Source organism: Thunnus thynnus, chromosome 21 (assembly GCF_963924715.1).
Source record: "Thunnus thynnus chromosome 21, fThuThy2.1, whole genome shotgun sequence".
NCBI classification, from domain to species: Eukaryota; Metazoa; Chordata; class Actinopteri; order Scombriformes; family Scombridae; genus Thunnus; species Thunnus thynnus.
The window spans coordinates 9,488,115-9,500,841 of NC_089537.1; the positions used below are offsets into that span (position 1 = coordinate 9,488,115).

The 12,727-nt window shown below is 40.5% G+C and overlaps 1 protein-coding gene across 3 annotated transcripts; it reads right to left on the minus strand.

Moving 5' to 3' along the window:
- Nucleotides 1–3,628: 3,628 nt before the first annotated feature.
- myca (MYC proto-oncogene, bHLH transcription factor a) lies at nt 3,629–7,227 on the minus strand. 3 transcript variants are annotated; one of them, XM_067577773.1, is made up of 3 exons: nt 7,027–7,227; nt 5,116–5,806; nt 3,629–4,711 (listed from the first exon to the last, which is right to left on the minus strand). In XM_067577773.1, the coding sequence occupies exons 2-3, from the start codon at nt 5,771–5,773 to the stop codon at nt 4,056–4,058; spliced, it is 1,314 nt and encodes a 437-aa protein (XP_067433874.1). In that variant the 5' UTR covers nt 5,774–5,806; nt 7,027–7,227; the 3' UTR covers nt 3,629–4,055. The 3 variants fall into 3 exon arrangements, with proteins under 3 accessions (XP_067433874.1, XP_067433875.1, XP_067433873.1); XM_067577774.1 differs by lacking the exon at nt 7,027–7,227 and adding an exon at nt 6,175–6,412 and having other exon boundaries at nt 3,629–4,708; XM_067577772.1 differs by lacking the exon at nt 7,027–7,227 and adding an exon at nt 6,175–6,402.
- Between the last annotated feature and the right edge of the window lie 5,500 nt (nt 7,228–12,727).

Consider the following 12,727-nt stretch of genomic DNA (forward strand, 5'->3'; position numbering starts at 1 on the left):
TTGCAGCTGATAAGGTAAAAGTAGCCTTAAAATGCTTTCAACAAAAGTCTGAAACAGTGGTGTTGCATTCAAGAGCACACGTGCCACTTTTTTTTTTTTTTTTTTTTTTGGAAACATATCCCTAAACGGTCTCACATGGTGAACTGTCTGACACTGTGCAGCCACGAAAGCTGGCAGCGAAACACAGGTAGCCGCCGCTAATAAAAACATACTGGCGGCTCGGAGGCTGAAACAGAGAATGCAAATGAAGCAGCGTATTCCCAAAGAGGAAAGTGATGTCATTTGATAATAATGATGCTATAAAAACGAGACACAGCCAGAGAAAGAGAGAGAGAGAGAGAGATAGAGAGAGAGAGAGAGAAAAGTTTCACAGGCGAGTGGCTACAGTTTTGACTTCAGGAGTATCGGCTGCTTAATCTATTCCAGTTTCCAGCTCTGAAAAGCACTGATTACATAACAGCAGACCTCCATGTATTCCTGGGCCTCTAAAGTATCTGAAAAGTATGTGTGCAGTGTTTGTGGTGAGGCGGCCGAATGCTTGGCTCGACTGTAGGTTTGCCTGGAAAACACGCAGATCTCTAAGACACACTTTAACATACTGTATGTAACGTTTACACACAAGATTCAAAGTATGTACAGTATGTGATCGCAGCAATGCGGAAAAGAAAAACTCTCTGTCTTACTCGAGGAATAGCAACTATCTATGGATCTGACTCCACCGTTCCAGGCAGTAAACCCTGAAGAATCACATGCACATCTGTTTTATCACACAACTGTAAACTATTTCTCTCTAGAAAAAACAAACTCTACTGGTTCATATTTCAATATCTCATATTTATATTCCCTACATGGAATAACCAAATAATTTAGAGTCTCAACTGTCTCTTTTTTTAGAAACAGAACTCTTCTGGGGCTGAAACAGTTCATTTATTAGTTATTGATCATTTTCATTCATATATCCGTTTTTTGCTTCTTTTCTCTATTTTATATCAGTTCAACTTGAATATCTTTGGGGTTTTTTTGTTGGTTGAACATTTTAAGATGTCATCTTGAACTCTGGACTCTTTTTTTCACTATTTTCTGACATTTTATAGACATACTCGTCTCTATGTTTACTATAGAAGCAGCACTTCTTCTATCTGACACAGAGCCGGTTTCAGCTGGAAACTTTGGACTCCTTTTATGTAATGAAAGTATGAAATACAGAATCTATGCAAAGCAGCGGAAATACTGCATATCATTTTGCAAAAAAAAAAAAAAAACTGAAGAGATTTCCTTTGTTTTAGTGATTTCAAGTGAAAAGATGTTCAGACATCTGAGTTAAAACTGGACTAAACTTCAGTGTGTCGAAGGTCCTAACTACACACTGTAAATGTGGTTTAAAGCAGCAGTTATTTTTAACCAAGCCACGCACAAAAAAACTTGACTTTTCACCTAAATCTAGCTCAGTCTGAACCTGAATGCCAACCTGTTGATGCCTTTTGACATGCAAATCACCACAACCATGCTTACAGAGCAGTAAAACTAGATTTTCTTGCCAAAATGAGATCAAAACGCTTTCTGAGGCTCATTCTGGACAACACTTTAGCACTGGTAGATGCGTGTTGTCATGGAGGCTTGAACCCAGGTCAGCCAGTTACAGGACACTTTCCCTGCTCACTATAGACCGCCCTGCCCACCCAGAAAGTCTACACAATGAATCCACACTAATCCCATCTTTTGTGGTCCCTCCCGTGTGTCTCAGTGTGGCTGACTCATGTCTCAGACATGCTGCTGCTGCACCATCTCTGCTAAAGTGCTTTTTATATGCATTCACAGGTGAGGAAATAAACTGTAATTTAGGGGTATTTCTTCTTCTGTTGCACACAAACAAGCCCCACAAAATGCATTAAATTGCCCATAAATTCAGGCACAAGACAGATGTCATCTGTTATGATCATAACAACTGCACTACTTCACTGACAGCACAGATAAAACAAATGCATGAATCAAGTTTTGTGGTCCACAGAGAATAAGTGTTAACACGTATTCAGTGTCAGTTTTATAATGTATAGAAAAACAAAGATAGTATCTAATCAGTGTGATCAGCACGTGCAACAATAGGCTAGCACCAAATGTGTTGTACAAGCCTGCTGCTCTAAACTCTGCAGCATGAACAGGAGTTGGACAGACAATAGAGAAGCCAGCCGAAAATAACACTTGTCCAAAGAACAATAGTTTCACACAGGTTATGTCACAATATGCGTTTAATTCACATCAGATTAAACCTCTGCAAAGTCGTTATGATCCCCACAAGCCACTACCGCCTCTTTAAAAATCAAGTTTTCACCAGACAGATTGGAAGATACAGAGATTTGACTTTATAATATCATCAGGCCTGTTCATCTCTCTAATTAAACGTGTGATTAAAGCTGTTGAATGCAATCGATAGAAAACATACAAAAGAGCTCTTACCGGGCCGGTCGGGCTGCGTTTCTTTGCTGCTTTATTGTTTTTATATTCCTTTTTTTCTCCTCCTGCTGATCAGTCGCGCGTCTCACAGACACAAATCTCGACCTCACTTCCATGTGCTCGCGACCAGGACCACGCGCTCAAGGGAGCGCTCGGGATACGGCGCGTGACGTCACGGCAAGACTGGAAAGCCGGTCGAAAAATCGATACAGTATCAATAATACAGGTATATTATTATTATTATTAACTGTCGCATAGCATATAATAAACAGACTTAACCGCATGTGTGTGATACTCAACTGGAAGGTTTATTTATTGATTGATATTCAGCGTTTTTTTTCAGGTTATTGATAATTTTCCATCAATATTACAGCAGAGATTCCAATTTAAGCGGTTATATTTGTGTAATATCATAGAAATTATGTTTTTTTGCCAAGAAAAACACGTGTAAATAGTCTGCACATGCAATTTATCTGCATTAAATGGATGTAAATGTAACTGTTTAACAACCTGTTTTTAGTTTTTTGCGTCAAATTTGTGTTTAAATCTTCAAATCTGAGACATGAGCTGAGGAGATCTGATCAGAGTAAAAACAAAGCTTCACTGGCCAGAGAACCACTTCCAAGAACAATGTTCAGGGAAACATTGTGTAAATGTAGCTCTGTGTTATGAGCTGGTGTCCCTTAAATGCAACACAGATCTATTTTAAGTAAACTGAACTCCCTCTGTCCACAACAACAGGTATCGGAGTGATTATAAGAATGATTTTGGAATATGACGAGCTCTCCCGCAGGTTAAAAATGTGGCATTTTGCCAGTTTAAAAGCTTCCATGTGTAAATCATAAGCTTACCTTGTCTTCTTTATGATCATGAACAGGCACCACAGCAAAACTGCATCTTCCAGGTGAAAATTTCACTTATTCTAACCTTTAATTGACTTTATATATACCATGAAGCAGCCAGCGAGAGATGACTGCCTTTATCTGAGAATCATTAAGCTTAAACAGGAGCATCAGAGTCTGTGTATGACTTTTATTCAAGTAATCTGTTGACCGTTGCTGCACCCCTCCTACTTCCACATGTACCCCACCCAGCACCTAATTGATGTGAAACAACTCATAGTGCAGCTGCTGTGATATAAACATGTTTGATGGTGTTTTTTTTTTGTTTCCCCCCCCCCCCCCATGCACTGCAAGAACAAGGACACAACTTCCAGAAGAAACATTTTTTTATATTTCAAAGAGAATCTAAAGAACATAATGAAAAAACCAAACACTGGGTCTGAAACATCCAGACAATTGAGTCCAAAAATACATTTTCTTAGGAAATATTAATTATATACAAAACATAAAAATGTATATTTTAGTTTGGGCCCTCAACGGGGTAACCCCATTTTTAATATTTCATTAATAAAAATAAACTTTAAATATTTAATCCACCCATAACTTCAATTGAGGCAGTTTCAACATTGAAATCAAACAAGATTCCAAACAACTTAATCCGCTTTGCATTTGCATGCAACAACAACTGTACACCCTAAGTCTTGAACTTGCATAAAAAAACAAAACAAAAAAGGCCAAAAAAAGTCTATGATGATTCAAACTTTAAGCACGAGAGCCCTGCAGCTGTGCGAGTCTCTGCTTTAAAAGTTCACTTTTCCTCCTCAGCTGCTCTTTGAGTGAGAGGAGTCTCTGTTCGTCCGACTGCATGCTGTAAATGCACTCTGTAGCCTTCTTCAGGATCACCACTTTGGCCGCCTTCTCGTTGTTGGCCACTTCGGGGATCTCGTCCCGCAGGGCAAAGAAGCTCAACTTGAGCTCGTTCCTCCTCTGGCGCTCCAGTACGTTATGAGTCCTTCTCTTGTCATAGTCCTCCGTGTCAGACGTCCGGGGGCTTGAACACTTGCGGTTGCTGCTGATCTGTTTGAGGACCCTGCTGTGGCTGCCGCTGCTGCTACCGCCGCCACCGCCACCACTGCTGCTGCTGCTGCTGCTGCTGCTCTCCAGCTTCAGCCTCTTGACAGCCGGCTGCTCGTGCCTCATGGATGGATGGGCGGCGTAATTGTGCTGGTGGGTGGATACGTGGCACCTTTTCAGCACGAGCGGGCTGGGATGCCTGCTCTCTGACGGGCTGGGGTCGCACCGCTTCACCGCCTGCCTCTTCTCCACCGTGACCACGTCGATCTCCTCTTCCTCCTGATCTTCGTCCTCCTCCTCCTCCTCCTCTTCCTCCTCATCGTCGTCGTCTCCGTCCTCATCTTCTGCAAGACAATTGACAAAATGCAAAATTTAAAAAAAAACAAAAAAAAACAGTCACACTATGATTCTACAGCAAGGTTGCAACCCTCACTCCACTGCATGCCACAGTAGGAGGGGAGGGGCGTACAGTCTCTGCTGTCAGTTTCTTCCTCACTCATCTTCCTCATCAATTGATTGCTTAACATTGCAGCTAATCTCAAAGCAGCATGTCTCTACCTCCTGCCTGCCAACAAAACTGCATGTTGCATGAATTTAAACAAGCATTTTATTCATAATAGAAGCTACTATTGCTACTATCATGCTCTATCTGATGTACTATCTCTGCACACTCAGTAGAGGAGGGGGGGGGGGAACTCCTGAATGCACAGAGGGGTGTGCCTGCATGATGAGTATAGTCAAAGCTTACCTGAGTCACTACAACTGCTGCTACCGCTGTTTGGTGGCGTATCCAAGCCCAAATCCTTACTAGGCGGCGTCACTACGCTCTGCTTGGGCGTTTCGGCTATCGGGTATGGGAAAACCACCGAGGGATCAATGCACTCCGATGCAGATGTGTTCAGGTCTTGCAGGTAGCTGCTGTTCAGCCTCCAGGCGGCTGCACCGGCGGACTCCGCGCTGTCAGCTGCTGCCGCCGCCGCCGACGACTCCTTCCTGGCGGCGTGGAGAGAAGCGAGACGCTCGGAGACCACCTTCTCCAGCTTGGCTGCGGCGGAGAAGCCACTCCACATGCAGTCCTGGATGATGATGGACTTGAGGAAGGTCTGGGAGTAGTCTGCGTCGCAGATGATGCTCTGGTTGACCACGTCGTCGCCCAGGAACTCGGTCACCATCTCCAGCTGATCCGCCGTGGAGGGGAAGAGGCTTGACAGGGACGGCCGGCGGCTGGGTGAGAGGGGAGGGGTCGGCAGCAGCTCAAATTTCTTCCAGATGTCTTCGCTCGGTGCCGGAGGCTGAAGCTGTTGAGGGTAGAAATCCTCCTCCTCGTTGTCATAGTAGAAATACGGTTGAAGAGAGTCGTAATCGTAGTCATAGTTTTTACTCGCCAAACTTGAATTCAGCGGCATGATGTCTGCGCTGTTTCTTTCCTTATTATAAAGCTGGTTGAGGGGGGAAAAAAAACACAAAATGGGATAATTAGTTGTGAATTCGTAAAAAAATAAAAAAGGCGTGCAGGATCAAAGCAGACAGCCGCTGCTTGGCACCGATCCTGCCTGCAACATTAAGTGTAAGCAATATCACATGGTCACTCCAAAACATGGAGCTCCGTTGCACGCCGTGCATGCATGCACCAGTGCTGCTGCAGCAGGTGCTCAAACTGGGAAACTGGGGGGAAAACCCATCTTCACTAAACTGCGACTGACGATAAACTAATACCTTTTTCAGAAACTAGTGTGGGAAGGTTGACATGCAAGCTCCAGAAAAACCCAACTCCCTCCCCTCCTCTTTCTCCTCCTTCTTCTCTTACCTTTTAGATTTAAAACTGTCGGCGCAACAAGACGGGGCGAAATCGACCCAAAAAGCGAAAAAGGGGGCAGTAAAGTTATTCCAACACGAAAGTAACATTAAATCCTTCCACGGAGATGTCGCAGTCGGTTTCAGTGAGGCTGTGTGAAGCATGTATGGGGGGAGATGAAGCGGCTGCAGCAGCGCGCTCTCTGTCATCAGCAGCGTGAGAATCACAGCTGACGCTCCGCCGGCTTCAATAAAAACGGCGCGTCACTCCGCCCTGCCCTCCGCTCGGGTAGATATCCTTCCGCTCATTTTTCCCGCGAAAGACTCGCCGGCCTTAAAAATATAACACACCAAACATTTATTTCCTGCTTTTGTCACGATAAATAATCCACACTCCATATAAAGGTTGATTTGCACTCGAAATAAACTAATTTTAAAAAATGTTTTGTCACAAACTGATCTATTTTTTTTCTTCACTCCGGATCTATTTCGCTAAAGTGGGAGGGGTCATAGTAGAGTAGAGCTTCCATTGACGGGAGAAGCATGCACAAAATATTAATGTGGCTAGTAGTGACAGATAATTGGGTGGAGTTATTTCACTACTATCCCGCCTAAAATATCAACAAATCACCCAGAATTGTCCCAGCAGAGCTGGACTTTAACATAATTTATGCACAATCAGATGTGCAGCTGAAAAGTAGAATAATTTACCTGCCTTTTAAAGCACATCCTTGCTTCTTTTTTCCCCTCAACAATTGTAAGCTACTGTCTGCAGACATGTTATAAATAAGAGATAAATGCTGATATGTTTGTGCAGCACTTTCATTATAGATGCAATGCAAAGCTCACAGGTGCAGCAGCTTACCTCATCTATCTGCAGGCACCGGGCAGCACTGAAAACAGGTGACTTCAACACTTAAAATAATTGTGGTGAATGCATAAGTTAACATGCACACACACTAGGAAACAGTCGAACAATTCCTCCTGACCGTGTAGGATCGGTTTTGAGGTCGGACAGATTGGCACAGATTGGCACCAAACCAAACTACAGGAAGGAAGCAATTAAAGGAATCAGATGGGTAATGCAGTGGGATAGAAGTACCCTCCTCCGCTGTGGAAGGGGGAGGGAGGATTGAACGGGCTCGGAACGCCCTCTGCTGTGCAAAGACATCCAAGGCTGGACTGCAGCCAGGTAGGTGCAGGGTCAAAGCAGGGAGATGAGCACAAACTCCACAAATCAGTCATGAACTAAGAGTGAAAGTTAATTAAGAGACATTCAGAGATTGTTGGTGTTTTGCATTATATGGTCAATAAAAAAAAATAGTGCTATGCAGTGGAGTAATGGAGCTGTAAAAAGTCTAATCTAGAAAAGCTGACACTAAGAAATGTAATTAATCTGGCAGCTTTTTAACAAGTAGGCTGTGCAGTTTATTAGGGCTTCAATAATGATTATTTCCATAAGTGATTAATCTCAATTATTTTTCCGATTAATCATTTTGTCTATAAAATGTCAGAAAATAATAAAAACTGCCTGTTATAACTTTGTACAGCTCATGGTGATGTCTTCAAATATCTGGTTATGTTTTATCAACAGTCTCTAATCCAAAGATATTCAGTTTACCATCATGTTTGACAAAGTAAAGCATTAAATCCTCACGTCTGAGTAGCTGGAACCAGCTAATACTGGCATTTTTGCTGAAAAAATTATTCAGTTATCAAAATAGCTGCTGATTAATTTTCTGTCAATCAATTGACTATCAAATCCTTGCAGCTCTAGAATTTATAATCAGCTGCAAAAAGGTAGTAGCATTATACAATCCAATATAACTTTTAGACAGATATCAATTTAGATTTTATTTATGTTGTATCAGACATCTTAATAATTAATAATTTTGGTTTAGTCTCATAAGCACTCAAAAGAACAAAAGTACAAGAAAAACAGATTTTTTTGCAGTTTGTTATGGCAAAATGTGCCTTTATTTAATATATTATTGCCTCAAGTTATGTATTTTAAAGACTAAGTTATGCTTTATAAACATTCAAAGCAAGTAGTAATTATTACAAATGTCTTAAACACCAGAAAGTTTTACTGACAGGTGTGTCGGTTCAAAAGAAGAAACAAAACATCCTGCACACAATTGAACTCTTGTACTCTTATTAATGATGTTTCAGTCCTTAAACCTTTATCAGGTAAAGTCATATCCCACCAGCATTCAGAGGAAATTGCATGTAAAGGATGTGAAATTGTAGCTTAACATTTAAAATAAAACACACTAGTAAACCTGGACTTCACTTGGTCTGACTTGCCAAATTGGAAAAAACATGTGACATTACATTTCAGGCTTATACACATTTTTCTCTTTCAAAATGGTGTTGCTGCAGGTCCCTTTAAGTTCCTTTAAGACTTATGGGATTTTTAATGAATTAAGCATCTCCATAAGCTCATTGATGGATATGTGGTTCACTAATGGTAATGGATGCATAAGTGTTCATTCGTTGAGGCATCTGAGGAAAGAATAAATCAATATTGTTGAGCAGGCAAATGGAGGAAAGCAAAGATGAGACAAGAGGACAGAAAAGGAGAAAAGAGACATTCTTTGTTTTTCATGTTTCTCTTGTTATCAGTGTTACACCAAAGAAAATGGAAATCCTCTCTCCTTTCCTCATTCCTTCATCCCTTCTCTCCTCTCCTCACTTTGGGATGCTGTGGAGAATAGCAATTGTAATAACCACCAGATTCATGTGTTGTGGTTATTGCGTTTATCGGCTCCGGATGTTTCCTGTGTTACTGTGAAAGAGGGCACCTGGAGACACAGAGGGAAGCTTTGAGATTGACTGGCATCATTTCCTCTGATAAGTGCACAGACTGTATGTAGGGAGAGTTTTGATTGTGTTTTCTTCTCCCAGTCAAACTGCTTTCTCCCACCTCTGATTGACACAGTCTACAATAATGTGCAGATGTTTTATTTACAAAAAAAAACACTGGATAGTTATTTTATTTTCCATCAGGTTTTCCATTCGGCTTGACTCTGGCCTTTACATTTAATATATCAGTTTAATACTAATTGCTGTATAAATTTATATCATAAGGATTTAAATTGGCCATTAAGGTTGATTCACTCCATCTTCAGTGTTACACTTAATCGCAGCAAAACTAATTTACTAATTTACATTTCTGAAGTGTAATTGTTTAATAAAATTCTGCAGAGTCAGTTCAGAAACCAAATTGTTCTGCAAACTGAATGTTTAAAGGGCTGCTGAACCTCATAATGCAACAAAAATTGTGCTCGAGGCAAGAAAATATATTTATATGGCACATTTCATACAGAGAAGGCCGTTCAAAGTGCTTCACATAAGGCATAAAAGATTAAGACATTTAACCAAAGTGACGGATAAAAAGAAATTTAAACTGAGAAATTATTGATAAATAATTGAGGGTGAAAGTGAATGTTTAAAGGGATTTGTGTTGTCTTGCTTTCTTAATTATGTTAAATAACATCAAGCTGAGAAACATGACTGTACCTCTGATCCAGTAGTTGTAAATCAAAGTCACAGTTTCTATCAATTAACATTATTTCTTTTAATCATGGATTAATCATTTAATTAATTCATTCAATTGAAAGAAAAGAGCCCATGATGACGTCCTCAAATTGCTTGTTTTGTTCAACATAAATGATCTTAGCAGAGAAAAGCAGCAAATTATCACATGTGAGAGGCTGTAAATCAAGAACGTTGGCATTTAGTTTGATAAATTACTTCAACAATTAATGAAAATTGTTGACAGTCCACCAATCATTAAATCAACCTAGAACAAACACATCATTTGCTACAACATAAGAAACAAACATCATATCGGCTGTGTCTGAAATGACTCACTATTTGCTACAGTATTTACTTTCCACCATAAATGCATCACTAGTGCAAATAAAGTTTCCTCAAGAAGTCCCACAATCAACTGAAGAACAACATGTACGCTGTTTTTGTAAAAAAAATCATACAGCAATGTCAAGTTTTGCCTTAGATAAATGTAAAAATTAATTTTATGAAGAAATAATAAGGAATATACAGTACATTTATACAGAGAAATATTATATATATGTGTATATACCCACACATTTTTAAAATAGGTGCAAAATAAATGTAATATGCAAGTTATAGTGTAAAAAAAAAGGCTTGAGATAGTAGTGGGAGTGTGGGTAATGCAGACGTAATGGTATGTAATGTGCATAAAATGACCAAAAATAAATAGATTTCACAGATGTGGTGCGATATATAGATGAGGTGCAGAGGACACAGTGGAGTTAACGAGCCTCACAGCCTGAGGAGAGAAGCTGCTCTGTGGTTTAACTGTTGAGTGTTCATCATGTGAAAGAGTGAAAGTGATTTTTGAAGACAAAAACAAAGAAAAACTCATCACAACCACACAGAAAGGAGCAGGAAAGGTTTGTTTTTTTAAATAAATATACTGTACAACTGTAATAAAAATGGATTCCCCTTCCCTGTCTACCCAAACACGCTCCTACTCTAATATCTGAATCCTTATTACATAAGAAATCCTTGAAGACTATGCTTGTGGAAAATTTGAAGTTGTTCTCATATGTACAGTGGATATATTGCTATGTTTTAATGAATTGATCTTTGCATTCAGCACTTGATTCACCATATTCTCCGTGGCTGAGCACATGATCATCTTCTCTACTGAACACACAGTTAGATACATGTCTGTTAGTCATGAGGCCCCCAACTGTTGTCCTTCCTTTTGACTCAAATGCTGCCTTTCTAAACTTCCCCAATTTCTGACCACAAATCCAACGTCTTGCGTCCTGTGATTTCATATATACAGCATATTCTGCTCACTCTCGATTTCCAATCCGTGGCTTGTCTCTTCCTTTTTTGCGTTTCGTCGAAAGAGCTGACACAGTGAGAGGGAGGTCAGTCATGTGGCAGCATTTGACAGGCATGTACACCCACCTGCACTTAGAGCATTAGATGAAGAGACTGATATACATGAAAAACACCAGCTGACACATACTTATAAATAAAGGGTGTGTTCCTTCCTATCCAGTCAGGGCACAATTCAGCATGATGCCCCGAAATGAGGCAGGAAATCGATAGTTGTTCAGCTTAGTCGGTGAGAGGAGGTTTGCCAACGAAGCAGTCATCAATGAGCGAGCGGCAGATCTGTCAGATTGCACAAGAGCTAATTGTGTCATTAATTATTGACAGTGACAGCGCACAGTTATTGACATGGTCTGAAACAGCTAACCTGCAGTGTATCTATAACAGAGACACCGTTCCTATTTCACACTGAAGATTCGTCCCCTTCTTGTGTGTTTCCTGCCGGTGATCATACTCGACAACATCAAGGCAAAAAAAGACAATACAGAGAAATTTAGAGCAAAAACAACTTTACTGTATATAGCAACTGTTCGTTAAAGTCTGTACCGGAAAATGGTTAAACTTTCCTGTTCCCACAAGGCTGATAGGTGTTGTTTTGTTGTTGTTTTTTAAAATTATTGCAGCCTCTGAAATTTCTGTGATTTCTGACTCATGCTCTCTTGTGCAGCCAGCAGTAGCTGTATCCACATGAAGCAGCTCAATAATAACATTCATACAAACTATTTTGTTCATTGTTGAAGTACAGGATTTAGAAAAACTTCACATTTTTTAAGTAGTAAATGTCTAAAACCACTTATCAGTTCTCATACTTATAGCGGCAGTGAACTGATCTGAGCGGTGGAGGTTATTAATCTCACTAAACACTGTGGGAACAGGTTCATAATCGCTCCTGTGGTTTCTGTTGGACAGAGTTCAAGTCTAGTCAGTTTTATACCTTTGATATATATGAGGTGGGATCATATCTGCAGTTCCACGAATTTGTACTTTTCAGAGAAAGCTGGGCCAGCCAGTATGTCGAGTGAATGTCACTCAGTGCAGGACACACCTGCAGTAAGACAATGCAACTTATTAGTGTTTTACTGGGGCAATAGAAGGTATTGTAATCAGGTGTTATCTGTGCAGAGGCAGGGGTCATGGTCATAGTGAGGAAGGGCGGCACATGAGTGAGTATTGTGTTAATTGATGGGATGCAGATGTCAGCTGTGGAGGTTTTCTTGTTGGTTTTTGGTTTTGGGTTTATGGTAAAGAGGCAAATCAACATGAGAGATATAAAATGGGGGCAAAAAAAGAGAAGGAGAACAGTTTAAAGAGCGTGCATATAAGTTTAATGATGTTCTGCTGCAGCACATATTCTGAAAGAAAACATAAATCAGGAGCAACACCTGGAAGCTGAGGAGGTGAGTGATCAGCTGCTGAGAGGAAGAAAGGTCACCTGTAGCATCCAGTTTTATCTGTGATGAGTCCGTTTACTCGTGTCTCTTTGTCAGACATTTTCCTCTCTGCAGTTTAATCCATGACGAACATGCAGTGACACGCTCCTTCCTATCATCCGTCTTCTGTGACAACTCAGCATCAGCTGCTTTATTTGATACTAAATCTGTGCTAAATATGAATATTTTGGTGAAGTTGGAAAATCTTGTTGCTGGAAAGGAGATAGGTGGAGCTTT

Coding starts and splice junctions, on each gene's coding strand:
- myca (XM_067577773.1), bottom strand. CDS start 5,773: ATGCCGCTGAATTCAAGTTTGGCGAGTAAAAACTATGACTACGATTAC. Junction 4,712..5,115: donor CAGCAGTTGTAGTGACTCAG/GTAAGCTTTGAC, acceptor ATTGTCTTGCAG/AAGATGAGGACGGAGACGAC.